A 27,031-nucleotide genomic window follows, 5' to 3' on the forward strand; every position below is an offset into this window, starting at 1 on the left:
CATGCCAGAAAAGTATGAAAATGCCTCTCATTTTGCCTTCCCTTGGTTAATACTGGAAATTATATGTAATTTCTTATTAACTTGATAAGTGATGATGGTATCTCAGTATTTCAATCTGCATCTTTGATTACAAGTTTGTTGAATATTATCCCATGTTTATAACCAGTTCTATCTCCTCTTCTATAAGTTGGTTATTTGGGGCCCTTGCCTCAAACTGTTAAGTTTCCCCACGCCACCCTCACTATTTGTCATATGCCACTATGATGTGAGTTTGAATTTTGTCTTATTTTTTTTAAAACACTTCTTTTTGTCACTCGTCTTTTAAATTTTGTTGGTTTCTTTTTTGACATCAAAATATTTAAATTTTAAATAGTTAAATCTGTTGATCAGTCATTTTCTTTAAGATTTCTTTTCTTTTCTAAACATAGCAAGTCCTTCTCTCCCAGAAGATTGATAAATATTTCACTTAATTGTATTTTAATGGACAAATTGTCCCTCACCTTGCCTTCTCATTACAACATAGATGGTTCCTCCTTGCTTTTTAAGACAGTAAGTTGAAGGAGCTGAGACTGGTTTAATGAGAATAATGGCACATTCTGGGCTAGACTAACTTTTTAAGGCCCCAGACTGTGTGTGAGGGCTTCTGGACAGAGACTCAGGGGTAGATGCAGGCTAGAAGAGGTGCTCTGAGGAAGCCAACATCCCTTCTTCCCAAAGCTTGCCAACAGCATCAAAGTTTACCCTGCTTTTGGAAGAGCACATGGAACCCAGCCCAGGCCCCAGTCCTCATTTCTCTGTCTGTTCAGTAACCCAGCCTACTATCATTTCCACAAAAGGACACTAGTTTTGGCCCTAAAAATACAATATAGATTCTGAAAATATCTTTCTCATTTTCCCATACTACTCACCCATATCGATGACGACCCACGTCACGGATGAGCCTCTCGGAAAGGTAGGCGCCGATACGATCTAGCTTTTCTGGAGCTGAGAGGGCATAGAAGGTGAGCTTCTCCATGTTGGTCTTCACCAGGCCATCCTGTAAAAGACAAACGGTTCACGCTCACCGTGGCTGCCCTATGGTTAGAAGAGTTCAAGTCTAAAGGTAAACAATAATTCAACTTAATCACCATTTAGCAGAGTGCCATTATGTATGTGACAGACAACATGTGGGTTTCAGGGCTAAAGAGGTGATTAAAACATAGTTCCTTCCCTCTAGGAACTCACAACTTAGCCCAAAGTTATATCTAGCTATAAATAAGAACAGTAAGTGATATAAATCTATGTATATATGTATGTACTTATGTATATGGGGTGTACATATGTATGTGTGTATATATACATGAATGTATATATGTGTATGTGTGTATAGGTGTGTGTATACATACATAGGTACCTGTGTGTATAAGAATGGATGACATTGAAAGTGATTGTCATTGAAAGTGATTCAGAATTAAAACATGCTGGATATCCAGTACCAAGACATGAACAGGAAGAAGAAGGCATCTCTGCAGCTCTTAGAGAATTCTCCAGAGGATGCTGGAAATGTGACTCTCCAGCTGCCCATCAAGAAGGGGTCATTGATTCCCAGAGAGCCAGTCAAGTACATCAGATCCTGACAATTCTGAAACCACACAACTCGTAATGCTGCCAGACAGTGGGGTGGCAGCTGGGAAGCCAAGAAGCCAGGCCTCCTGTGCATGCACACCAGACACCTGGCAGATACCAGAGGAAGCCACGGAGGAGATGTGGACTCCTGAGCCAAAACCCAAGAAGGGAAGTGCTCACCCTAAACAGAGGGAAATAGTACCATCAAGAGAGCTAGCAGCTCAAGGAACTATCGCCCAGAGAGACTGAGTGAGAAAGACGTCTAGTTGTACAGCAATGGCCCAAAGCATGCCAAAACGTGGCTTCCAGAGCCTTCTGCAGATCCTGACTTCAGAGAGATCCAAGTCTCCCCAGGCTTCAGGCCGACAGCTTCTCACCACTGATGGGGTTGTGGCCACGTCTGTCTGAGTGGACCCAGTGGCAAGTGGCCCTGGGAGGCCTGCCTTCCCCCGCAGCAGCCCTCAGAGCCTTGGAGACAGTGAGAGGCACGATGCCAGCTAGACATGCGACCCACCTCGGGATCCTCAGGGAAGATGTTGTCAACCAGCCTTTTGTACCTGGGGCGTAGGGCACCACAGCAGCCACACACACCTGGAAGGGCAGGAAGAAAGACCCGTGAGCACAGCCTCCTGCTCAGGCTGAGGCGACCTGGGAACCAGGCCAGGGCAGCCTGGAAGGAACCAAAGCCAGGCTGGAAACAGCAAGGTCCCTCCCTCACAGTGCCAGAGCCTCGTGCTTCCCCAGGGTTGGCATCTCCCACAGCTTCCCCACATTCCAAAACATTTTCCTTTCTCGCTTTGTGTCTTTTGCTTGGGCGTCAAGCACAGTGGCATCACAAGGGTGATGCCAGCAGACAGCACTTATCCATGAAGCCAGGCCATGGAGGAGCCCTTTAAGGGGTGAGGCTTTGTGGGGGGAACTTACTTAAAGGTCAGGCGCTGCCCCCACATGTTCCTCTGTTGTGCGCACACACACACTCCCTCTCTCTCCCTCTCTAGGACAGGACTATAAAACTGCCTCCTGCAGCTCAAGAATCTTCCCCAGGATCCTAGAAGATGGACACAGCTTGGGAGAGTGGTTGCTCTTCCTGCCCCATCTCCTCATTTTCTCCCCATGTTTTTTATTTTCTCCTCCACCATCCTCTCTCCTGGGGCCATTTCCATTACAGAATGTTATGTGAAATTGTGATAAATTAACATTACCACAGATTATTAACATTTGAAAATGCATCTCTAGTGCAGCATGCGGTGCCGTACGGACACTCTGGCGTTGGGGCAGGTCTTCAGGGCCCACTCAGCCCATGGGTCCCAATGCCAGGGCCCTCACCCCAGGAGATTTTCACCAGTCTGGCAAAACAAAACACTAAGAACCATGGGGTACATTTTTAGAAAGCAGAATCTATTCCACTTAGAAGACGGTCTGAGATGACCTCCTCCTTTGCCTCTTGGTGCTGTGAAACGATGGTGTTAGGAGATGAATGAAACAAACCTTGTGAAAATAAAAAGTTGACAATTTTAGGTCCCACCCTATGAAGTTTTCAATTGATGAAGGAAATCAAGACATCCGGGAAGCACAGCTCTTCTGCCCTGTTCCTCCTGAGGCAGGATCGTCCTTCTGCGCTCCAGCGGTGCCCCTCACTGAGGGGGTAAGTGGGCTCTCGCTGGTAGAGAGGATCAGAGGGAAGGGCCTGGGAAAGTCCACCGCCCCCAAAATAATTGCCCCTCATTCTACCAATTAATGCTTAATTAGCTTGTACAAACGCTCCACTTGAAATGCAAATGTGCTCTGGAAGGACCCAGCCTGTGGGTTATTCGGAAAAGAATGAATTACTTTAGTGGGAATTACTTTAATCACACAAAGAGCTTTACACAGGGCGGGGCGAGAGAAAATCGGCTCTGGGGAGTTGCGATTGGCAGGGCTGTGGGGTGGCGGCACCAGGAGGAGGAAGGCGCGGTGATTTGGGCTCCAGGGGTAACCTGGGGTTGAGGGAATGGGTGTGTCCTTGGGGGATACCAGGGGCACCCCGAGGGCAGGAGATCAGACAGCTGATTTATGACACCCCTCGCCCCCACCACAGGGGTAGCTGTGCCCCGCAGCCTCCTCCCACTGTGCACAGGGAGGGCTGCAAACCCTGGTCCTCCAGGTTCAGCCTTGCTGGGCTGGCCTGGCAGGTCCCCTCATCTCCTCCCTGCCTAGGAGAAGGGGCTCTGGCTCCGGCCAACTGGCATTCAGGGTTCTCGCTCGAGATGGGACAGCAGAATGACCCTAGGCTCTGCCAGCGGCCTGCTTCTTCACCGTCCCTGAAACAGGAACACCAGCCCCTTGCGTTTTAAGGGAGGGAGGAAATGGAGACAAGGAAGGAGAAATTAGTACTAAAAAAGCCCAGTGTCAGTTCTTTCCTCAAAGCTTTTTGAAGGGCCCACAAATCCGGGCCTGCACTGGACAGAGGCCAAGCTCGCAGTTGTTAGAAACCCAAACTTGTCAGGGGGCACAAGCCCATTTTGGGTACTCAGGGGAGAGCCTTCCATGCAGGGGCAGGAGGCTGTGGGGCTCCTGGCGCTGTCAGTGGGGCCAGGAGCAGCTTCCCAGAGGCCTGGTCACGCCCTGGTCTGGGAACATTGGCTCTGTGTCTTCCCAGATGGAAACCAGGCAGCCTGCTGCCTCCTGCTCTCTTGCATTCTGGAAGGGGCGCTCCTCAAGCCGCCCCTTTGCTCCAGTGCCTCCCTCTCTTGTCCATGGCTGCTCCTAGGAAGGCCCCTCTCCCAGCACAGAGGCCTGCAGGAGGCACCAGGCAGGGGCCCCCTGGGACCTGGCACAGTCAAGGCCCTGAGGCATTCTCCCACCAGTGGGGGAGAGGTAAAAGGCCAAAAGAACCAGAGATAAGAGCAGGGACCCCCTTATCAGCACAGCTGCTGCTGCTTTTGGGGGTGCTTTCCGACTTACGCCCCAGAGCTTCCTTCTAGTCTGTTCTTTCTTTCCAACCTCCTCAGACCCTCTGAGGGCAGGGGCCAGAGAGGCAGGGTGGTCAACAGCATGGGTTTTCAAGTCAAACCCCAGCACTGCTCCTTCCCTGGTATGTGACACTGAATAAATCACGACATTCTCTGTGGCTCTAAAACCGGGAAGGGGCTCATCGCACAGCGCTGTTGGGAGGCCCAGATGGTCAGTTGAGAGTTGCAAAGCAGGTAAAGCAGGGCTGGGCCTGGTGGCACCAGGGAAGGTCAGCCACCAGCTGTCCTCGCTTCTGCGCTCCCCAGGCCCAGAGCGGCCGAGCCCTCCCGTACCGCTCGCTGGCGATGCTGGCTCGTGCATCTTCGTGGGGCTTTCCCCACTGGCCACTCGCTCAGCAACAGTGACCAAAGCCAATGGACGGCCAACGGCCTAGGAAGTGAGAACCTCAGAACGTTCCTCCAGATCAAACCTCACTGGGCTGTGAGCCTGAAATGATAACTTGACCTCAACCTCCAGTCACTGCCTGGCCACCTTCACCACGCCAGTGTCTCCAAACCTTCCTGCCTCAGCATCAACTCCACAAACCCCACTGCAAATGTGACACACCATGAGCTCATACAACAGAGGGCAGTCAAATGCTGTCAGGAGATAAAGCAAGGGGACTGCTGGAGAGAACCCATGGACCGGCCACAGAAGGTGCAGGGGAGAGCGGTGGTTGTGTGGCGACCGGAAGCGAAGGCAAACCTTAAGGAACCAAAAAGTGCACGAGGTAAGAGGGCGGAGGCTCGGGCGGGGGCAGAGCGTGTTGCCCAACTGTGTTCCGTGAAACACTAGTTGTGTGACGCTAACAAACAGTCCTCAGAAAAAGGGTCTAAGGACAATAAATATCTGAGACCATGCATACCAAATCCCCCCATTTCAGATTCACAGTGAAAATTAGCAAATTAAAGCCTTTGAAAAGCCATAAGGTAAAGAAACCCAAGTTTTTTCAAACCAACATCTCCTCATTTTTCACTATTATAAATATCACTACGATGAGACTTCTAATGTTCTTTCTTCAAGCATATATTGCCTACTATGTGGGGAATAGAAAAGTACATAGTACTGTAAATGTAACATATTGGAAACAGTGCTAATTTTAGAGTTTAAAAAGTCCTTGGTTCAAGTCCTGCTTCTTCCATTTGATCTTTGAGACTCAGCTTCCTCATCAAAACAACAAGCGGAGATCTTCCCTAAGGTACCACCCTGTGGCTGAAGTCCCAGACCATCTGCCATAGAATCCAGAGAGGGCGAAACGGCCTTGAGCGCTGATGGTCAGGGGAAGGCTTCCAGGAGACGGGGGGCCAGAGGACGAGGGCAGGACTCAGAGGTGAAAGGGACAGCCATGCTTCGTTCCTTATGCGCCAGACATGGCGCTGAAATACTCCACGAGCATCCCCTGGTTTAATTCTCACAATGACCCCACGGGGCAGGGACTGTTTCTGTCCCTGTTTTACAGACGTGGAAGCTGAGGCCCCGAAAGTTCAAGCTACCTGCCTAGGGCCACACAGCTAATAAGTGGCAGAGCAGGATTTGCACCCCCAAAATCTACCTCCGGAGGCCAAGATGTTCTTAACTGCTACACCACGGAAGGGAGGGTCAGCATTACCAGGGAGCTAGACAGCTAAAGACATGGACAGAAAGAGGAAGCCCACCGGGGCAGTGTGTCTTGAAGGAATCCGGAATATGTCACCCAAAATATGCCTCTTTGACATAAAAATTATTTTAAGCTTAAGGCAATTCAGAAGCCATAAGTGCAGAAAAAGCTCCCCCTTTTCTGCCTAAAGATAGGGAATAAATTCTCTTTTTACTGGAGACAGACTCTTATCAGCCCAGAGAAGTCACCAGAGGAATCTGCAGATAAACCTTGTTAAACTCACCCTGTTCCTCCTGGCCGCTCCTTCACCACTTACGACCCCTGGCCCAACCCCTTTGTCTCGTCCGTTCTTCACAAATGTATTTGTTTCTTTGTCTAAAAGGTAGAAAAGCTTCCTGCTCTCGTCACTTCGGGTCTTCATTCTCTTGTGAAGGCTCCCACAGACACGTAAAACTTCGATCAAATTTATTGATGCTTTATTCCTTTAATCTGTCTTTGTCAGTTTAATTTTCAGACCCAGCCAGGGACCCAAAGAGGGTGGAGGAAAACCTCTTCCTCCCCTACAATCTCAAAATGTAAAGTGCACATGCGTCACCAGGATCTTATTAAAATGCAGATTCCGATTCAGCAGGTCAGGGCCGGGGCCGGGGCCTGGGCCTCTGCATTCCCATCAGGCTCCAGGTGAGGCTGGCGCCCCTGCTCCAAGGCCCACACCTTGAGTCTGCAAGGCACACGCACACGGTGGTTAGGAATTTGGGCTCTGGGGTCAGAGGGCCTGCGGTGAAAGCCCCGCTCTTCCAGTTTCTTACTGTTTGACCTTGAAGACATTACTTAACCTAAATCTAAGTTTCCTCATATGAGACATGAAGATGATAACAGTCCCTTCTTGGGGGCTGCAGTGAGGGTTAAGGGATAATGCGTCCCACCTTCTTCTATTTCTTTTTCAACTCCCTCGAAGAAAGGACTTGAAGACCAGCCGGGGCCGGACTGAGGACAGCTCTGAACCGGAGGCTGAGGAGCTTAGGTTTTGCCTCAATTAACAGGGAGCTCAGGAGCCTTGTGAGCAGTGGGTGATGGTGATGATCAAGCCAGAGGTGGACTGCAAGATGGGACTGGACACAGAGACCGAAGGCAGAAATGCACCAGGGGACCACCCCTGGTGGGGGGCATAAGCCCAAACTGAGTGACGTTATCTGGACGGGGGAGGAAGGGGCAGAATCAGCAAGACTTGAGTGGCTCTGTGGGGAGGAGGAGGAAGCTACGGAAGGTGACTGCAGCCTTTCCAGGACCAGAGACCAACTACACCCTTGACCCAAGTGGAGAAGACCGAGGCGGCCCGGGAGTGGGGACGTCTAGGTGGGATCATCCGGGTAGGCGGTGACAACGGTGAGGGCTCACGAGAGAGACCGAGGCTGGAGCTCTGTGGTCATCAGCCCGGATGCGACCACTGATGCTGTGAGAGAGGATCTGACTGCTGGGGGCAACAGGCAGGGGGAGCAGAAGGCCGAGCCCCCAAGGATGGCTGCCTTGTCCTTGCCCTCGGCCACTCTCTTCCTATTTGCCCCCTCACTACTTTTCTGTAAAGCATTTCACCTTTCTTTTCCTCATCTCCCTGCCCCTTCCCTAAGGTCCTCCAAGCTAAGGCATTTGGGGCCTTAAGGCTACTCACAGTGGTCCCTGAAACATGCCCTTTAGAGCATTCCCCTAAAAATCAAAATCTCCCGTCTCAGTGATCTGATTATCTAATTCATGAGATGCTAGTATCTCATAAACAGTCTTCCAGAGGGTATATGCATTTTTTAAAAAATAAGCTCTAAAGCCAAATAAAATAATCTCTAACAGTAGAATCTTGGCGACATTGCAGGGGGAGGGGGCAGGGTATCTGCATGAGGAAATCAGTATACAAGTGTCTGCAAACTGTTCTGCTATGTTGGGCTCTGGAGGTTTTTGTTTGTTTGTTTAACCCTTTACATGCACAATTTTAAGGAAAATAAGGTAAAGAAGCAAAATTAACAGCTTTGTGTGGGGAGAAATAGTATAGAAAAAGTTAATAGTTTTTTGTTAGTTTTTAAGCAAACACTGGGTGACTTTCAAGAGGATGGGGTGGAAAACTATGAAGCCATACAGCTGCCCATATCCTGATTGGAGGAAAGAAACACAAGAAAACGTCGGCGGGGAAAATAAATCTAGAGCTATGACTTTACCGTCTTATCTGCTCCACTTTAGAAATGGGACCGTCATACAAGGAAAGGAATTTTTTGGAATCTCAGGCAGAGGGCAGAAAGCCCCGAGCCGCGCTCCCCACTTCCTGGGAGGTGGCAGAGCCAAGAGAGGAGGGAGACATCTCCTCCCTGGGAAAAACAAGCCGGAAGGGTTCGGTCAGGAGCCCTGGCCTCTGGGTGCCAGAGCAGCACCGCGGGGGCTGGGAACCCACAGGCACCTCTAGAAAGCTTCCAACCGGAAGAAGGGGGATTCAAAGCAGCCACAACCCCGCCAGGAAAAATAACCAAGAATAGAAACATTAAAAAGAAACTGCAAACAGTTCACTGTTACAGGGCTTCAGTGACACATTTGTGTCCATTTCTTCCATCTTGCTTCTGACGGTTTTTATTCTGAAGGTTAGCACACAGAAGCAGGTGGAGTTTAACTCCCAGCCGGCTGCCTGTAAAAGGACCTTTTTAATTCTGAGCCATTTATTTCGCAGAGAGAAGCGCTCTCCAGCAGGGCCCTCTCTCCCTCTCTGGGGACCAGGGCTGGCAGATCCCATCACGGGATGCCGAAAGCCAATTTATTAAGGATCCTCTTCTGTCACCAGCACTTGTCTTACCAACTATTTTTATACCTCTGTTAAGGAAGGGAGGGGAACGTGATACGGCCAACTTCACCAGCATGCAGTTGCTCTGGTTACTGAAAAATCACATGAGTGGGAATTAGCTGAGTGTCCAATGATAAGATTTCAGTGGCTTCCTCCAACTTTAAGACTCTGAGAACGCTTAGAGCTGCCCCCACTCCTTGAGCCATCTCCCTATGGTGCATCCTGCCCCAACTGCAGGTGCCTCTTTGCACGACCCTGCCTCAGGACCCTTGCACTTAATATTCCTCGTCTGGAATGTTGTTCCCTGTATCCTCTGGGCTGCCACGCTCATTTCTCTAAGGTGTCTGCCCAAATGTCACCCACCTGTGGAGAACTTCCCTGACCACCACTCTCCTTTCATTTTCTCTCCCTGGTCTATTCTTCTTCACCACACTTTTTACCAACTGACACACTTCATGCGCGTCTACCACCTGTCTCCGCCACTCGAAGGCAAGTTCTTGGAGAGCAGCAACTTGCCCGTTTGCCCCTGCCGTACCCCAGAGCCGGGACAGGGTCTAAGCTATGGGGGAGGGTGGGAATGATCATACATGTTTGTTGAATGAAGAATGCGTGATCGAGCAGAAAAGCAATCATGAATTTCTAAGTCAGTGAGGGGACGAGAAGGCATTTAGCAAAGTGATCTCCAGGTGTTTGCCAGACAGTTCGAGGAGGACATCAGAAAAGAGCGCCTGGTGGAGAAATGTTGGCTCCCGTTCGTGAATCCTGCCCAGCCCGTCTTCCGGGGCTGCCACCACCTGTGGCTCTCGAGGCCGGGCCACCGGGGGCTAATCTCCCTCCAGGTAGGGGGCTTTGGGTGGTGGGAGCCTGGGGTCAGGGTTCCTTCTGTCCTGTCCCTGCCACACACTGGCCCCCTCACCTGCCAAGCCCCAATCCCCTCAAGCCCCCCTTGCTGGCTCCTGGCTTGGCCTGTGGTTGCAGTCCTGACTGCTCATCAGAGGAGGCACAGAGCCAGGGTGAGAAGCACTGGCCCAGCTCTTTGCCAGCCCAGCATGTGATGGCAGGTCTCACAGCCACTGGCAGCCTCTGTGGACTCGGGACCTCTCACCTCATCTGCTAGCTGCGTCTGTCCCCACGACTCCTATGCCCTGCAACCCTGTTTCTCCTTCACTCTGCTTGCCTGATCCTATTTCCTCAACTGATCTGACCCTTGATCAGAATTACCCACTGCATAGGGCAACTGGTAGTCTGAAACGAACAAGAAATCTCAAACGTATCATAACACATCATGCTTTTCAACATCTAGGCCATTTCTTCCAAATTCCCCATTACTAACCTGGCATCATTGGTCAGGTCCCCTAAGAAACAATATTAGTTTCTTTAGATTCCTTCCTCCCCTTTATTGCTGCCCTCGTGTTTCTCATGCTGATCTTTAATATCTAAAAATACCAGGGCTTACCACCTGCTCTGTGCCAAGTACTAGGCCAACCACTTTACAAATACTTCATATAATACTCATAACAGCCCACTAAGGTATGTACTGTTATTTTCATTTTACAGATAAAGAAGCAGGATCAGAGGGGTAAGTGCCCTGCCCAAGGTCACACAGCATGTGCCTTTCTGCCATGAGGCTCCTCTAATTCACCTATCACTTTCCCAAAAACATATCCTCAACAGTCTCTCAGGTTCATCCTGTGCTCTCCTTTGCCACAGCCACCGTGCCAGGACACCTCCTTGACACCTGACATCCAGTTCCCCCTGTCCACAACCGAGTTCATGTGATGCTAAGATGACAGCTCTCTTCCTCAGACAGGTTTTTTAATATGAATTCTTTTAGGCAGTTAAGGGGGAGGTAACAAGAAAAACTTTCTGTCTTTTGTTTCTTAAAAACAATCAGCCTGAAACAATCCTCACATTAAAGAGACATTTTGGGGTGGCCAATTTTATTCCCCTCAGTACACTCTATGATGTTTGCATAACGACAGAATCGCCTCACAATGCATTTCTCAGAACGTATCCCCGTCCATCGTTAATCGATGCGTGACTGTAGATACGGCTTGGCCAGTCTCCTTGCTTCAGTTCGTTCTATATGTAGATTTGAGGCAAATCTTTCCTTGATTTAGTTTGCTTCACAGTCAAGCAATCAGTGCAGTTCACGGTTACATTAAATGTCAACCCTTCAACTTAGCATTCAGCAAGGGATATGCCATAAAGGTGGGGGGGTTATTCCATCTTCATGCCCTTCCTCCGCTGTAGGTGGGCCTCTCGCCCACGCTCTACCTCCCGGAACAGCTCGAGCAGCAGCCAGAGGCCCATCAGAGCCCAGCTGTGAGGTCTGAAGAGAAGCAGACTGGGGGGAGCCATCCACGTATGGAGAGCCCCACAGCTGTGGATGAGAGGACGTTCAGGTGATAGGGACCAGGCAGAAGCTGGAGATGGTGAAGGGGCTGGAGAGTCAGAGCCACAGGCCTGGGGGCCTTGAGAGCATCCCTCTGGGGGGAGGGGGGAGCTGGCAGACCTGGCACCTCTTGAGCTCTCCTTGGAAGCCCTCCATTAATAACAGGCCCCACTGTAAGCAGCACTTTCCCTCTGCTGGGTGACCGTGTATATCCTTTACACCGTATCATTTTATACAATCTCCCACCACTGCTTGCTCAGGCTAAGTTATTTCCGTGACTCATTTTCTTCCCCTCAGATAAACTGTAAATTCCTCAGGTCCCATTTTCTTCTGACCTCGGTACAGTATCCCAAGCTCAGCAGGAGTCGAGGAAAGCCGGTGTGACACGTGACGCCTTTGATCCGCGTGAGACCCAGGGAAGTCACCTCCTCTCCTAGCCGTTGGGTTCCTTCTTATAAACATCAACACCATTATCCCCGATCACCAAGAAAAATGCCTTTTTGCTCAAAATAGTTCATATTTATTTTCTTAGCTTTACAATCCTCTTGTAAAGGCAAGGGCTGGACTAGATCGTCCCTCTCAAAGCAAACTGAATTCTTTTAAACAATTTACAATAAAATTTAACCCAGGGCTAATGACACAGATACCCTTTTCAAGTGAATTGAAGGAAATGGAACAAAGCTCAGAGAGAAAGGAGCGTCAAACTCAAGGGCCTCCTGTGAGGGCCAGGCCTTGTGTCCAGCTGGTGTTAGCTGAACCTTAGCAGTTTGCACACTACTCGCTGGGTGGGGTGGGGAAGAGGAGGAAGTTTAAAATACATAGGTTATGCCATCAAAGAACATACTCTCTAGTTGGGGACACGAGACTCACATACATTTAAAGTTGATGATGTGTCACAGTGAGACTAAGGAGTTGGAAAACTGAAGAAATCTCTGGAAATTTGATGAATCCAGGAAAGCTTCCTGGAAGAGGCAAGACCTGAGCTGGATCTCTAGGGGTGGAGAGAGCTGGTAAGTACTGGTGAATCCATAAAAGGAAAAATCAACCCCCCTTTAAAAAGCGAGAATTTTAAGAACATAAAATGTTTCCCTTTTCTCTTTTCCCCTTTTTCCTTATTTCTGATTTTAAAAGAAATACATGCTCATGCATATAAGTTTGTAAAATAGGAAAAAATAAAAATGAATGTAAGCATCACTTATAATTGCACTCTTCATGACTAACTATTACAATTTTAGTTATTTGTTCTAGTTTTTATTTCTATGTTTACGCATAGTTTTAAAATGTATGCAAAGTTGAGATCATACAGTATAGCGTTAAAACCTAATTTTTTCTTCTCTTATGAGTGTCTACCTTTTCACTAAATATTTTTCAGAACCTCATTTTAATGGCTACTTACTAGTCCATCTTTTAACCAGACTCTGATTGATTTAATCAGTTCTCATTGTTGTTTCTAATTTTTCATTATTCTGAGGGATGCGGCAATTTGCCCCTGGTAATTAAAGCCGGAATGGTCCAGGGAGAACCTGGTTCGGTTTTATTGGTGATAAGCGAGTCAGACAGTGCCGTGCGGCAGCCAGACTAGCGGAGGGGGCATCTGCAGGGGCCAGGCCCTGTCTCTCGCCCTTTGGGGAAGATTCGGGATTGACGAGACCAAGAGGAGGTGCTGACGAAAAAGAGCTTGGGGAAGGAGGCACAGCCGGGGCTTCCAGACAGATCTTATTGGAAGTGGAATTAAACAGCAGCGGGATTCTCCCTGGGGAGACAGTTCAGGCCAGACCATGTCTGAATCCACGGACAGACCGGTAGCTGTCAGGAGCCTGACCTTTCCCAGCTCCTGGCGCTTCCAGCACACTCACTGCTTTCCAGCCAGTCTCCGATTTCCACCTTCACGGAGGACAGGGGTTTAAAAGGAGAGCAATGTGCCCAATTGATTTAACATCAGGGCTTCTGCTCTTTACTAACGGGAAGCCTCCCTGGGCTCTGGGATCCCTCTTCCAGCCAGTCATAGGCAAAAACAAACAGAATGTTTTTCCATTCCTTGGCTCTTGGAAACACTAACAGCAGGAAAGACTTATCCCAACTATTTTCAAGAGCCAAACATCACGGCTTCCAACCCCAGTTCCAGCTCTCACAAGCTGTGCAAATTTAGGCAAGGTGTTCAACTCTCCGTGCCTCAGGTTCCTCATCTGCAAAATGGGAGTAACAGAAGCTGCCCTGCAGGGTTGTGGTGAAGACTAGACAGGTGGACACGAGTGAAGTTCTTAGCACTGTTCCTGGCATATAACAAGCCCTCAAAACTACAGCCTATCATCATCATCAGTATTATTCCGATAATTATTACTAAAATCTCTTCCCCAACTTCAGAGAAGGCAGGTAGAATAAAATGGAACTTCAGAACAAGAATGGCCCCTAAAATCTTGGTTTTATTTTATACCTGGAGCTTGAAGCACAAAGAGCCATTAAGAAATCTAAACCCTAGGCTGGCCCAGTGGCGCAGTGGTCAAGTTCGCATGTTCCACTTCCCCGGCCCGGGGTGCGCTGGTTCAGATCCCAGGTACGGACCTATGCACCACTTGACAAACCATGCTGTGGCAGGTGTCCCACATATAAAGTAGAGGAAGATGGGTATGGATATTAGCTCAGGGCCAGTCTTCCTCAGCAAAAAGAGGAGGATTGGCGGCAGATGTTAGCTCAGGGCTAATCTTCCCCCCCCAAAAAAGAAATTTAAATCTAAATCCAGGTAGACACACGTCACCTGTCAGATGTCCAAGGACAAAGCTCCAAGTAGAAACACAACACAGGAGGTGTCATTGCAACCAGCAGTAGCAGCTGCCATGCCTTCAGCTTGTCTGTGCCTGGCACGATGCTAAGTGTCTCACCTGCATTCATTCATTCAGTCTTTACGAAAAGTCTATGAGGTTGATACAATCATCCTCATTTTACAGAAGGCACCAAACCTAGGCTCTTATCCAATACGCTGACTTGTAGAAATTACAGCACTGCCCTCAAATACCTTATGTTGTTGACAGGTAAAAATAGAACTGAAAATATATTCGACAGGAACATGGAATATGTAATCAGGATCATACTAATTAAACGTGACACACACACAGAGCAGGATTGCTGAGGTAACTAGACGTGGGATGGGAGAGTGTCAGAGGAGACTAATCTTGAATATTATTTGAAAGAGATGGAGTCCATTGAATTGTGAGAAAAAGAGGGCTTTCCATGTGGCAAGAGGGCGGAAAGAAAACACTGACATTTCCTGAGTGCCTGTTCTATCGTGTGCCTAACCTAAGCAATTTACAAAATTTTTAAAAATCCCATGAGGTTAGTATTTTCACTTTTCAGATGAGAAAACCGAAGCTCAGAGACGTTAGTAAATTTGCTCGGCGTCGCGGAGGGAACAAGGAACAGAGTCGGGAACAGAGCAAGGAAGGTCCTCTGACTTCAGAGCGATGATGCATCTAAAGATCTCAAGTAAGAGGAAACGTCAGGCAGGGCTATGAAGAAAATGTGCTCAGGTAGAAAAAAATAATCTCTAAGATGAATTATTTTCCTAAAAGTTATGTATAACTGATAATGAAATCTGAACCAGCTCTATGGATTGTACCAATGTGAATTTCCTGGTATCAATGCTGAACTATAGTTACACCAGATGTTAACACTGGGGGAGGCTGGGGGAAAGGTGCACGGGCCCTGTACATTTTTTAGCAACTACCTATAAATCTGTATTGCAAAATAAGAAGTCTTTTAAAAGTTGGGGTATAATAAAGGCAAAGACCCTTCCTTTGAGTGGAGGTGGTAACTGGTGGAGGACCTTGACGTGGCCTCTGATCTGCCTACGGGGACACAAGAGCCAGTGTCGTGCCAGAGCCTCTCCCCCCACCCCTTCGAGCGGCCAGCCGGCCCCACACTAGGTTGGCTACAGCTGGAGGCAGAAGTAAGGTTTGCCAACACGTACACTGAGCATCTATTACAGGCCCCACTGTGCCAAGGGCTGCCCGGGGACACGAAGCATTAGCAGGACACAGGTCTGGCTTTTCAGGCTTTACAGTCTAGTTGGAGAGAAAAGGCACAGTGTGTCAATAAAATACAAGCCGGCCTGGGTGGACTGACATGTCTCACGGAAAGTTTCACGTGTTATGGCGGCTCAGAGGAGAGCGCATGCTCCTTAGGCAGGGTTGGTTGAGGAAGATTTCTCAGGGGAGGCAGCGTTAAGGCAGAGCCTTGAAGCATGTGCAGCCAGCAGGCGCAGACTCCAAGCAGGAATTTTATCACAAGGTACATCCAGTTTTGTATTTTATAACGTAGAAAGAATATGTTTTCGAATTAAGCAAATCTGGGACTATGAGCTATGCGACCTCAAGACAGGTCACCTGAGCCCTGTGTTGGTTTCCTCATCTGTGGGAGATGAATAAAGCACCTAGCACGAGCTGGTACACAGTAGGCGCTCCATAAATGTGAGCTCTCTGGACCCTTCATCCTAGTTCATAAGCATTTTTCCTGTGGCTGAATTGTCATCTTAATTATCATTTTTAATCGGGCTGACAATTCCTTTAAGAAGATCTATAATAATTTACTGAAGCTTTTCCATATTATTTGATGTTTATCTTGTTTATACTTTCATGCTATTAAAAATAATGTTGGAATGAATATGGTTGCATTACAGCTTTTTTCACCTTCTGGATTATTTCCTTAGGCTAGATCTCCAGACGATGAGCCAAAAGGTATGACTATTTTTAAGACTAGGAATCTGAATTGCCTCTTCAGGGATAGGAAATGGCCGAGTGTCGTTGGAGGAGAGGTTCCAAGAGCAGTCTTGTGGGTCCTCAGGCTGGGAGAAGCTCTGACTGCCCAGGTAAGCTCTCGGGCTTTATCCCGTAGGTGAGGGGAGCTATCTGAGAGTTTGTGGAAAAGGAAGGTCATCAAGAAAAGGAGCAGGAACCAGGGCATAGAAAAGTAAGGACCAGAGCTGGGGCGGTGGCAAAAAGAGATAAGAAAGGAAGGTTGGGACCAGCCCAACCTGAGTAAGGGCTGCCCACAGCCGTGGCTGACAGCACAGAGAGGGAGGAGGAAGCCCAAAGCCTGGAACTAGTAACGAAAAGGGGGACCCCTCCACCCCCAATGGCACTTCGCTAGCTACACTGGTCCTGGAACCTAGATTAGATACGCATCCTACCACTGTGGAGTTGCAGCATCAATAATGTCACATCATCACAGTGATGGGCGAGGTTTGACATCAGCCATGAGAAAGAAGGTGAATTGGGGTCAGCATCTGAAAGCTGCCCAGTAAAATCAATGCGCTGAAAAGCTGACTAAAAATCCGGAGGGAAAACAATGGAGAGGAGCCTTCCAGCATCAACACTGTATTTTTCAGATGTCTATTCATCACAGGCACAGGATACGCTCTCACCATGATGTTTATAAACAAAGGAACTCGGTGAAACTCAGCCAGTTGGCTGAAGTGCATTTGAATAAATAATATAAGTGTAAACCTCATTGGCATAATTTTGAAGACGAGGTGACAACATGGAAAAATTCCTGGGATGGAGTATTTAAGGAGAAAGGTATGTACTAAACTGTATCCATAGCATGGCCACGTTATGATTAAATTAGAACAGGAGATGTGGAAGAGAAAACGGCTTGACCTGTCAGCATATCGAACCACAGTGACTTCCCCTGGCCTCCTTCCTCCTTTCTTCCATTGTTCGCTGGACAAAGGCCCGTCCCACGCTTGGCTGTGGAGAACATTCTAGTCTCAGGATGTTACCTACTGTTCACCACCTTCCTCCTCCATTTTTCATCCCAGCTCAGCCATCACTACCTCCTCCAGAGCTGAATTTTAAAATCACCATTCGCCCCTGGTGACCATGGGGAAAAAACTTGGCATGGAATCTAATAATTTTTATTTCATCATGCTTTGCAGTTGGGGCGGGGGTGGGGAAGCATTGGATAAGACACACTGTGGCCACCAGAAGCAGGCAATGGCTTCTCTTCTCACTTTAATTTACACTGACTCTCGGTCATTCCCAAGGCGCGGGCCTCCTTTGCCTCATTTAGAAATTGATCTTGGTACAGATCATACAATGAATCTTTGTTTTACTCATTGCTCAATACCCAATATTCAAATGCTAGCAGATATATGGACCTTTAAACCCAATTATCTTATTTTTGTGCTCCAAGAGGGGTATAAGGGACATGGTTTGAGAAATCTAACTTAAAAATGAGGCACCGAACGTTCCAGGTTTTCCTCAAGTCTGCACTGAACTCAGCGTGCTGATGAATGCTATCTGTGTCTGTCATCTTCCAATTGTTATTAATGTCTCAGTATTTTCAGCGCTCATCACAGCCTGTTTGATAAAATCTAGGATTCAGCTTCTCAGCGTGGGGCGTGAAAACCAAGATCAGAATAGAACATGGCTGCCAGCTTCCTACCAAAAACCCCAATAATAATGGCTCCCCGGCACCATCACAGACCTAGGGGCTAGTCCAGCATGTAGGCCCTGACCCTGCACTCGTGGTCCGGGAAAACCTGGGCTGCGAGAGCCAGGGCCGGGATTATGGATGGTTTTCCTCCCCTCGGTTCAGAAATCCCATTCTCAGTGTCTGCACCTGCTCACATGCTCAGGGAAGCAGGTAAGAATGGATTGCTGGCTTTGTCTGGAAACAACCTAAATGTTCATCACTAGGGGAGTGGCTAAATGAACCGGGGTGCATGCATACAACAGACACCATGCAGCAGCTGAAGCGAACGAAGCAGAGCTAAGAGGGGCCCCCATAGCTCTCCAAACACATTGTTAACTAAAAAGGGGGCTGCAGAACACGTCTGGCATGACACCATTTATGTGAAACACTCACAGGGCAAAGAAACTTGGTGTGTAAGTACGTGTGTGTAAAATAGGCTGTAAATGCACCAAGAAAGGTCCAGAAGGATGCACAGTGAGCAGGGATGACCTCCAACGTGGGGACTGAGCTGGGGGTCTGGGGATGAGGAGATGAGGCAGCCACTAGTCCCTTGTACTTATTTAAATTAAATAAAATTTAAAATTCAGTCCCTCAGACACACTAGCCACATTTTATCTGTTCAATAGCACACGTGGCCGATAGCTACCATATCGGACAGCGCAGATACAGAATATTCGCATCATCACAGAAAGTTCTCTTGGACAGCTCTGACTCAGAGCTTCAGTGTTTATTTGAATTCCTCTCCCAACAAAAATGTTTTATGTGTTACTCATTTAATTTAAAATAGATATAATTTTTAATTTTGTCCCATTTTCTCTTCAGGATAAAACTCCTCACAAAATCTGATGGGAATAATTTCTTTTCAAAGATCTGGAATCCAAGAGTTTAAAACACACACTCGCCCATCCCCATCCCCACACACAGGGACCGTTTTCTGTACTGGCTCAGCTCGGTTCTCGCTGGAGCTGACTACAGTCCTTTCATTTATTCATGCACACGCATATGCACATGACACAAATGCACTGAGTCTATTAGACACAGTGGAAGATGGAAAAAAATAGGACACACAAGTCCTGTCCCCTGGGACATGCACTCAAGCAGCCATAACAAAAGGAAGTATAAGTGTTACTTGAGTCAGAGAGCCAGCGGGCTGGGACTTCAGAGGATGGAGGTGTCATATCAGTTTCCGTGCTTCCCCACAGAAATGAGGCAGAGATAGTACATTGATGAATAAGTGAAGGGAGGGTGTTCCACGCAGGTGGAACAGCATCAGCAAAAGCTCAGAGGAGCCAAGTCCAAGGGAGCACTCTGAGAGAGAAGTCAGCCAGTCCGTCTAGGGCACTGTTAGGGGAGCTGGAGCTTTAGGGAGGGGCCAGGTGGTGAAAGGCCCTCAGATGTCAGGCCAGGAGGGGAGAACTGTCCTTACACTAAATATCAGCCCCCATCACCTTTAACATGCCTTGGAAGGGGTAGGGAATCTACTTGCAGTGGACAGATGGGTAGAGCAGGGCCAGGAGGCCACTAAGAATGTGACTGCCCTGGAAGAAGAGCAAGACAAGCCCTGAACTAGAAGTGCTCAGTTGGTGGTGTGACAGACGTGGAGGAGCCGCACTGGGTGAGCGTGCGACACGGGTGGGCGGGGCATATTCAGTCTCTGGCCCGCAGTGGCGTGGTTAGCGAGTGAAAAGGGGCGTCAGAAAGAAAGCAGAGGCTTCTGATTGGTGTCCCACCTGCCCCAGGGCCAAGTGATGCCATGTGGCATCAGAGGAGAGGAAGAGAGATGAGGTGGGCTCCGCGCAGGCTGAACTCGGCCGCCCCCTCCCCTCACACACGAGGGCCACCACACAGAGTGGACAGCCGAGGGCGAGTGGGGGGGCTTCCTAGGGGAGACATCCGAGACGAGGAACAGCAGAACCTCACAGCACCTGCACAGCGAAGGGCGAAAGGAGGCGATCACAGAGGGAGGCGAGCGCCCGGAGGGTACCGTGTCACAGCAGTTTGGGGGCAGGTGAGTTTCAAAAAGTGAAAATGGTCAAGAGGAAGCAACCTGAGAAGCGAGAAGATGGCGAAGGCACAGGGCTTGGCAATCAGGCCTCCACTGGGGACCTTCTGGACAGGTGTTCAGGAGAGAGGCGACAGTGGAGGTCAAATTGAGGGGGTGAGCGGGAATGATTATTAAGGGAGGAGGAGAGACGGAATCTCGGCTGCAGTGATTGCTGGTTTAGGAAGCATCATTTATTTAACAGCCATGATGACAAAGAGAACAAAGGGAATGCTTGGTTCATCTGCACATCCATCACGGTGGACGCGTTGCTTTGGCAGACGCAGCCCTCAGCAGGAAGAACTGAGGAAGCTCCTCCAAGATTAGGAGCCGCGCAGGCCCCTGGGCCAGGGGTGAACTTCTCAGGTGGCCCTGACACCTGCTTCACATGTGGCCTTAGGACCCTAGATGTATTTTGTAGGTTTGATGATAGAATTCCCATTAAACAGTTGGAGCATTGTTGGTATTTTATAATTTAATTGGTACTACTTTATAAACATTTTTTATCAGTGTAAGTAGCATATTGGTTACCTTTGTGGAAGGAAGTACTTTGTGGGCCTTTTAAGCCCAGGGAATCCTAATAAATGAGAGCAAAGGGGGAAAACAGTGCATATGTGTGCAGCTCTCTGTCAGGTGTTCCGGGCGCACCGCAGGAATTCATTCATCGGCAATTTATCCCTCTGAATAGCTACTACTTGGCACATCAAGGCATTTGATTTTTTTAAAGTACACGTGAATGATGGGGGCTAAGAAGCTTTCCAAGAAACAGCTCCTGCTCTCAAAGAGCTCACAGCACAGAGAGTAGAATCTATCACACAGAAACAATACAGTTTCAGAAACTTCACTGACAATTTCGTTAAAATTTGGAGCTAAGAACTAGAAATCGAGACTTAGGATTTACAACACTTTTATACTTTCCCCATTCCCATACCATGTCCAGTTTCCTATTGTGGTCACCAAGCAGCCTATAAAAAGCAGGGTTACTCACCTCTCGCTTTCCAAATGAACACACAGCATCAAATATAGGAAGCAGGAAGCTTCATTGTTATGGAGCCAAACTGATGGAGAGCAAGTGTGAGCGCTTTAAATATACAGACGAACTAGCAGACTTAAGAGGCAGCCTCTCACAGGCCACGAATCCAAGATCAGTCATTCAAAAGTCCAAATATATAACCAGAGAGTCTGTCACAGCATGAGCAGTGGTGCCAGAACACAAAACAGGCACCATGCCCAGAGCAGCTACAACATAAAGCCAGGCCCAGGGTGGTCGTGGTGCCAGAGGGAAATTTCAGAAGCAAAGCTTTTGAAATGCAAAGCAGCGTTGGGAGCAAGCACCAGAATTCTGCAAAAATGCAAAAGAAGTATTAGGTTGAGCCACACTGAAAATGCCAAGTAAGCAGCAGGCCAAGTGCAGCCAAGACCCATTTTTAATGAAGCAATTCCAGTGCGCATGGGCGTTCTGGATACACCTGCACAAGGGAGCAAGTCCCTCAAGCAGATTCTACCCATTGCAAGAAGTAACGAGCAGACGGAGTGAGAGAAAGCAGCTAAGCTGAGTGGGTCTCTGAAAGCAGAAACCCAGCTGGAAAGGGACAGCTTCTGAAAAAGCTCTAAATGAGGAGTGGAGAATGCTTCCTGCGAAGCAGATCCTGGGGGCCTGTTACTGCTCTGTTGTCATTATAAAGGATCTGTTGATAGTATAATATGTATTACAACCTCTCCTGTTAATATCAACATCAGCTAACGTTAAACTCTCTTTACATGTCAGGAACTGGTAAGAGGTTTGACTGCGTTATTTTATTTAATCCTCCCAACAACATGGAGGTGGGGTCTGTTGTCCCCATTTTACAGATGAGGAAAATAGGGCTTAGGGCAGTTAAGTAACTTATCCAAAGTCACACAACGGTTACATGCCATGGCTGGGATTCAAACCCAGACCTGTCCGACTCCAGGGTGTTCACACTTAACCCCCCACCTGCAAAGGATTCATTTCAATGTGTCACTAGAAAAAAACCCATTGTCAGCCAGCGAGATGCAGGTCTTTGTGAAGATACATCAGAAGCCAGCACATTATTAAGAAACAGGTGAACAATAAGGCCATTAAGTCCTGTGCATTCTTGAGAGAACGACATCACTGCAGGCTGCTAGGTCACAGAAGTCCGGTGGAGGAAATGGAAAAACCAGCCCTGTGCACACACCCAGCCCTGCCCAGCCATCAGCTGTGTCTATGTTGGTGCTGAGACGGTGCAGGCCTGGTAAAGCCAGGCTTTGTTTTGTCATTTAAGGTCCCATGAGAGTCAGCAATGCCAATGGCAGTGCTCAAAAGGCCTGACACCAGATGGCCCTGCTGTATGGGCCCTCTGCCCATTGCCCTGCCGGCGTCATCAGCCTCCCAGCTGCCAGCAATGGGCTGGACTTCCCCGGTCAGCTTCCTCCGCTCTCTGCTCAGCACATAAGTTGTCTAGCAGCGTGCGCCCTTGACCAGCCGCTCTCAATTACTGCTTTTCCTGGGGTGTCGGGGACCGTCCTGGGCTGTGGCTAAGAGCCCTGGTGCCGGCTGGCACAGGTCCTTGGCCGTCTTCTAGCTCATCCGCTGCCAGCGATGCAAAACAGACCCGCGATTGTTTGCATGCGTGTTTTCATCTTTTCCTGGGTTTCCTTCTGTCTTATTGCAATATAATTAACATGCAATAGATGTACAGAGCTCAGTGCCTTGAGTTCTGACAACTGTTTATACACCTGGATAACCATGACCCAAACAAGGGATGGGACATTTCAGATCCCCCTAAACAGCTCACCTTTCCAGTCAATCCCCTCACCCCTCAACCATTGTCTGATTCCTAATTTCTATCATCATAGATTTCTTTTTGCATGCATTCTTACACAATCATTTCTAAAACCTAATTGGAAGATTCTAGATAAGTATCCACAGGCCTTTGGTGATAAAAAACACTTTTGATTATATTTATGTCCTGCCATTAAAATGCATACTAAATGTACAAAATATTTTTTAAAAGAAAATTTAAAAGCCACCCGTGATCCTGTCACCCAAAATAACCACTGTTAGTGTTCTAGTGGGTTTCTTTTAGGACTAGTACACACACATTGATTATAGGCTGGCTCCCTGGTGTGGCGTTAGCTTTTTCTGTAAATAAATAAAGCTTATTGCTGTTCTGCTCAGAGCGGGCCATTTAGAATTCCCTGTGGGAGAGACAGCTCAATCAAAAATCAACCTGTAATTTAAGGTACCCACCCTCGTGGTTCAGTTGGGGCTGATATCTGAATTCACTATTTTCTTTTTTTCTTCTTCTCCCTAAAGCCCCCTAGTACATAGCTGTATATTCTAGTTGTAGGTCCTTCTGGCTGTGTTATGTGGGACACCTCGTCAGCATGGCTTGATGAGCAGTGCCATGTCCGTGCCCAGGATCCAAACCAGTGAAACCCTCGGACACCCAAGCAGAGCGCGTGAACTTAACCACTCGGCCACGGGGCTGGCCCCTGAATTCACTATTTTCCTATGTGGAATATGTCTTGCACACCTTTTCCCACTGGCAATCACGTGGGCATCTTGTGGTACCTCAGTTTCACTCCTCAGGACAATGGCTAGCTCCCTAAGATGCACCTGCTGCAAGGTGAGTAACACATTTGCCATGAACTCAGACCATCCCTAACATAGCCTCCAAAGTTGATTATCATTCTTCCAGCCACTTTTACTAAATGCAGTAACAGACATGCCCCCAATCCTATTTTTATAACTTTTCTTTCTTAAAAAAAAAATGGCACTTTAATGACATTCTTAATTTGAGTTGGAGGAGTCTTCCAGAGATCCAAAGAATATGATGATGTCAGTTTCTGTTCTCCTTTTACATACGCTCCTGAGCAATAAGGTGACTAATGCTAAGCCATCAGCCCAGCCTGATTTATGCCATTGGTGAAGGGTATGATCAACTCAGATAATGGTATTGTGTGTGTGCATGTGAAAACAAAAAAAATTCTGGTAAAATATACCTAACACAAAAGTTACCATTTTAACCGTTTTTAAGTGTACAACGCAGTGCCATAAAGTACATTCACACTGTTGTGCAATCATCACCACCATCCATGTCTACAACTCTTTTCACCTTGCAAAACTGGCATTTTGTACCCATTAAAAAACTCCCCATTCCCTGTGTCCTCAGCTCCTGGTAGCCTCTATCCTACCTTCTGTCTGTATGACTTTGGCTCCCCAACGTACTTCATATAAGTGGAATCATACAACATTTGTCCTCTTGTGAATGGCTTATTTCACTCAGCATAATGTCCTCAGGGTTTATCCATGTTGCAGCATGTATCAGGATTTCCTTTCTCTTTAAGGCTGAATAATATTCTGTTGTATGTATATACCACATTTTGCTTATTCATTCATCTATTTGTGGACAGTTGGCTTGCTTCCACTTTGGGCTATTTTGAATAGCGCTGCTATGAACATGGGTGTACAAATATCTTTTGGAGGCCCTGCTTTCACTTCTTTTGGTATATACTCAGAAGTAGAATTATACAGTAATTCTATTTTCAGTTTTTTGAGGAACTACCCTACTGTATTCCATAGTGGCTACACCATTTTACATTCCAACCAGCAATACACAAGCCTTCCAGTTTCTCCACAACCCGACCAACAGTTGTTTTTTCTGATTTTTTGCATCCTAATGGGTGCAAAGTGGTATATCATCATGGTTTTGATTTGCAATTCCCTAATAATTAGTGATGTTGAGCATCTTTTCATGTGTTCGTTGGCCATTTGTATATCTGCTTTGAAGAAATGTCTACTCAAGTCCTTTGCCTTTTTTTTTTTTTTTGCTGAGGAATATTCACCTTGAACTAACATCTGCTGTCAATCTTCCTCTTTTTCTATGTGAGCTGCCACCACAGCATAACCACTGAAAGATGAGTGGTGTAGGTCCATGCCCAGGAAATGAACATGGGCCTCCAAAGTGGAGCGCGCCAGAACTTAACCACTAGGCCACCAGCCTGGACCTGATTTTTTAACCAAGTTGTTTTTTGTTGTTGAGTTGTAGGCATTCTTTATATACTCTGAATAGTAATCCCTTCTCTGACATATAATTTGCAAATATTTTCTCCCATTCCGTGGGCTGCCTTTTCACTCTATTGATAGTGTCCTTTGGTGGACAAAAGTTTTTAATTTTGATGTAGTCCAATTAATAATGGTGTTTAAAATAAGAGTCCAGGTGGAAAAGAAGAGAATAGCATTGGAATAAAACAGACCTGGTTCTTCTCTTAGCTATGCCACTGAATGAGCTAGGTCACCCCGGATCATTTAACTTCTCTGAACTTTATTATCCTCTCTGAAAGCGAGACAGGAGAAAGGAATACCTACCCCACAGGATTTCTGTGAAATCTGAATGTACGTAGGGCAAGAATTGTAGCAACCAGCACTTGAAAGGCACACAGCTCTGAACCACGCCTGCCCCAGCATGTAGCATCCCTTTCAACAGGACCCAGGACAGACAGTGTTTGAATTAACAAAGGGATCATTATCCTCATCTTATCAATGAGGAAATGGATGTATAGCCAAGTTACATAAAGAACTTGAGATCACAGTGCCTATAATACCACCCAGATCTTTTAAAAACTCCTGTTGTGGGTGCGCTCCCAGCCCCTGCCGCCTCACCCACAGGACAGACCAGCTGCTCCAACCCATTCGCAGATGTAAGAACTGGGAAACCCTTAAAGACCATCCAGTCCACTCCCAACTTTCGGATGGTGAAACGAAATCTGAGGGAGGTTGAGAATCTTGCCCAAATTCACACAGCAGCTGAATCAGCCCTGATGGCCAGCTCTCCCTTTCAGTGCAGAAACGCATGTCCTTGATAAAGCAGAAGGAAAGCATTGTACCACGTCCAGCACCGCCCACTCTTCTCCAGAACACTCAGCCCCGTTCTCCTTCCATAGCGTCGTCTGGAGGAGAGGAGGACATTCCTAGCAGTACTGTGGAATAGCTTTGGGGCAAAACTTCTCAAGACAGTCAGATGTGTTTACCGAATTTACCAGCCGCTGGCCCCAGGGCTTCCAGTAGGACAAGGCACTTTCAAGAATTTGAAGGAAACGATGGGAAGACCCTCATATTTCTCCCCTTTTCCACTCTGTCCATATATGACCCTCAGCCAAGGTCAGCATACCTGCTGTTCCATATGGTGCCCCGACACTCCACTTTGAGACGGAAGGTGCACAAGGCTGCATAGTAGTTTATCCAGGAACATTCTAGCTGGGTGCTTCCAAGCAATGAGAAACAGACATTTCATTTTGCCTTTGCCTCAAAGAGCCTTTTCATCTTTCTTGTTTTGTGAAAGAATAATGCATAACTGATATGAATGGAAATCAAAATAAAGATTTACTCATAATTATGCCACTAAGTGACCTTCCTTTTTGAAGAAAAAGATCGTAACATTTGTTCTGAGCTCCATAAACCAAGGAGGAAATATGTGAGAATGCCTCTCTAATTGCCTCCACCATCACAGTGGGTTGGCCAAGTGGTTATTTCTCATGACAAACACTATCAAAGTCTGGAGGAAAAGCCAAGTGGATATAATATGGTACATTCTTTATTCTATATGGAGTTATGTTCAATGTGGGAAGGCATGTCAGATGATGAAATATTGTTGCTGTTACTACAGGATTCTCTCTGAGACCCCAGCCCATCATCACTGGTATCCCAGAAACATAGGTTGCTAGGTATGTGTGCATGTACGTATGAATGACACGTATAATTATTTTACAGTTCAACGCAAACATGTGAGCTCTTACTACATATCAAAGATCTCTGCTGGATGCTAGGGACAACAAAGATGACTAGGGTAGAGGTTGTGTCCTCAAGAGGTTCACAGATCAAGTGTGTAAAGAAATAAATGATATTCAGAGTGACAAATAAATGACAAAAATAACAGGAAAGTATAAGATATAGTGGGGACATGAAGAAAGCTTGGCGGGAGGCTACAGAGCTCTGGCATTTTAAGGCATCCATCCTGTATGCTTCTGCTCTAGAAGCATCTCTCCTGCACAAGGGGTGAGAAGCTGGGAGGTGCTGGGAATACATCACTTGTTACAAACAGTAACTTTCTAAGA

General features: G+C 47.4%; 1 protein-coding gene and 1 long non-coding RNA gene across 6 annotated transcripts in view; one reads left to right on the plus strand and one right to left on the minus strand.

The window, feature by feature from the left end:
* Positions 1-27,031, minus strand: part of EFR3B (EFR3 homolog B) — an 87,018-nt gene that overhangs the window by 49,444 nt on the left and 10,543 nt on the right. For 3 of the 5 annotated variants that reach the window (XM_070574276.1, XM_070574278.1, XM_070574277.1), the window contains exons 2-3: positions 2,120-2,196; positions 909-1,036 (exon numbers count right to left, since the gene is read on the minus strand). In XM_070574276.1, coding sequence (XP_070430377.1) covers positions 909-1,036; positions 2,120-2,196 — 205 coding nt within the window. Of the gene's footprint in view, positions 1-908; positions 1,037-2,119; positions 2,197-20,900; positions 21,361-27,031 lie in introns of those variants that run through there. The other 2 variants (XM_070574280.1, XM_070574281.1) reach the window with 2 other exon arrangements.
* On the plus strand, positions 12,165-16,264 carry LOC139075804 (uncharacterized). Its single transcript, XR_011526653.1, has 3 exons — positions 12,165-12,413; positions 14,755-14,883; positions 16,106-16,264. It is a non-coding gene; the product is annotated as an uncharacterized lncRNA (long non-coding RNA).

This window comes from Equus przewalskii, chromosome 14 (genome assembly GCF_037783145.1).
Source record: "Equus przewalskii isolate Varuska chromosome 14, EquPr2, whole genome shotgun sequence".
Lineage (NCBI taxonomy): Eukaryota > Metazoa > Chordata > Mammalia > Perissodactyla > Equidae > Equus > Equus przewalskii.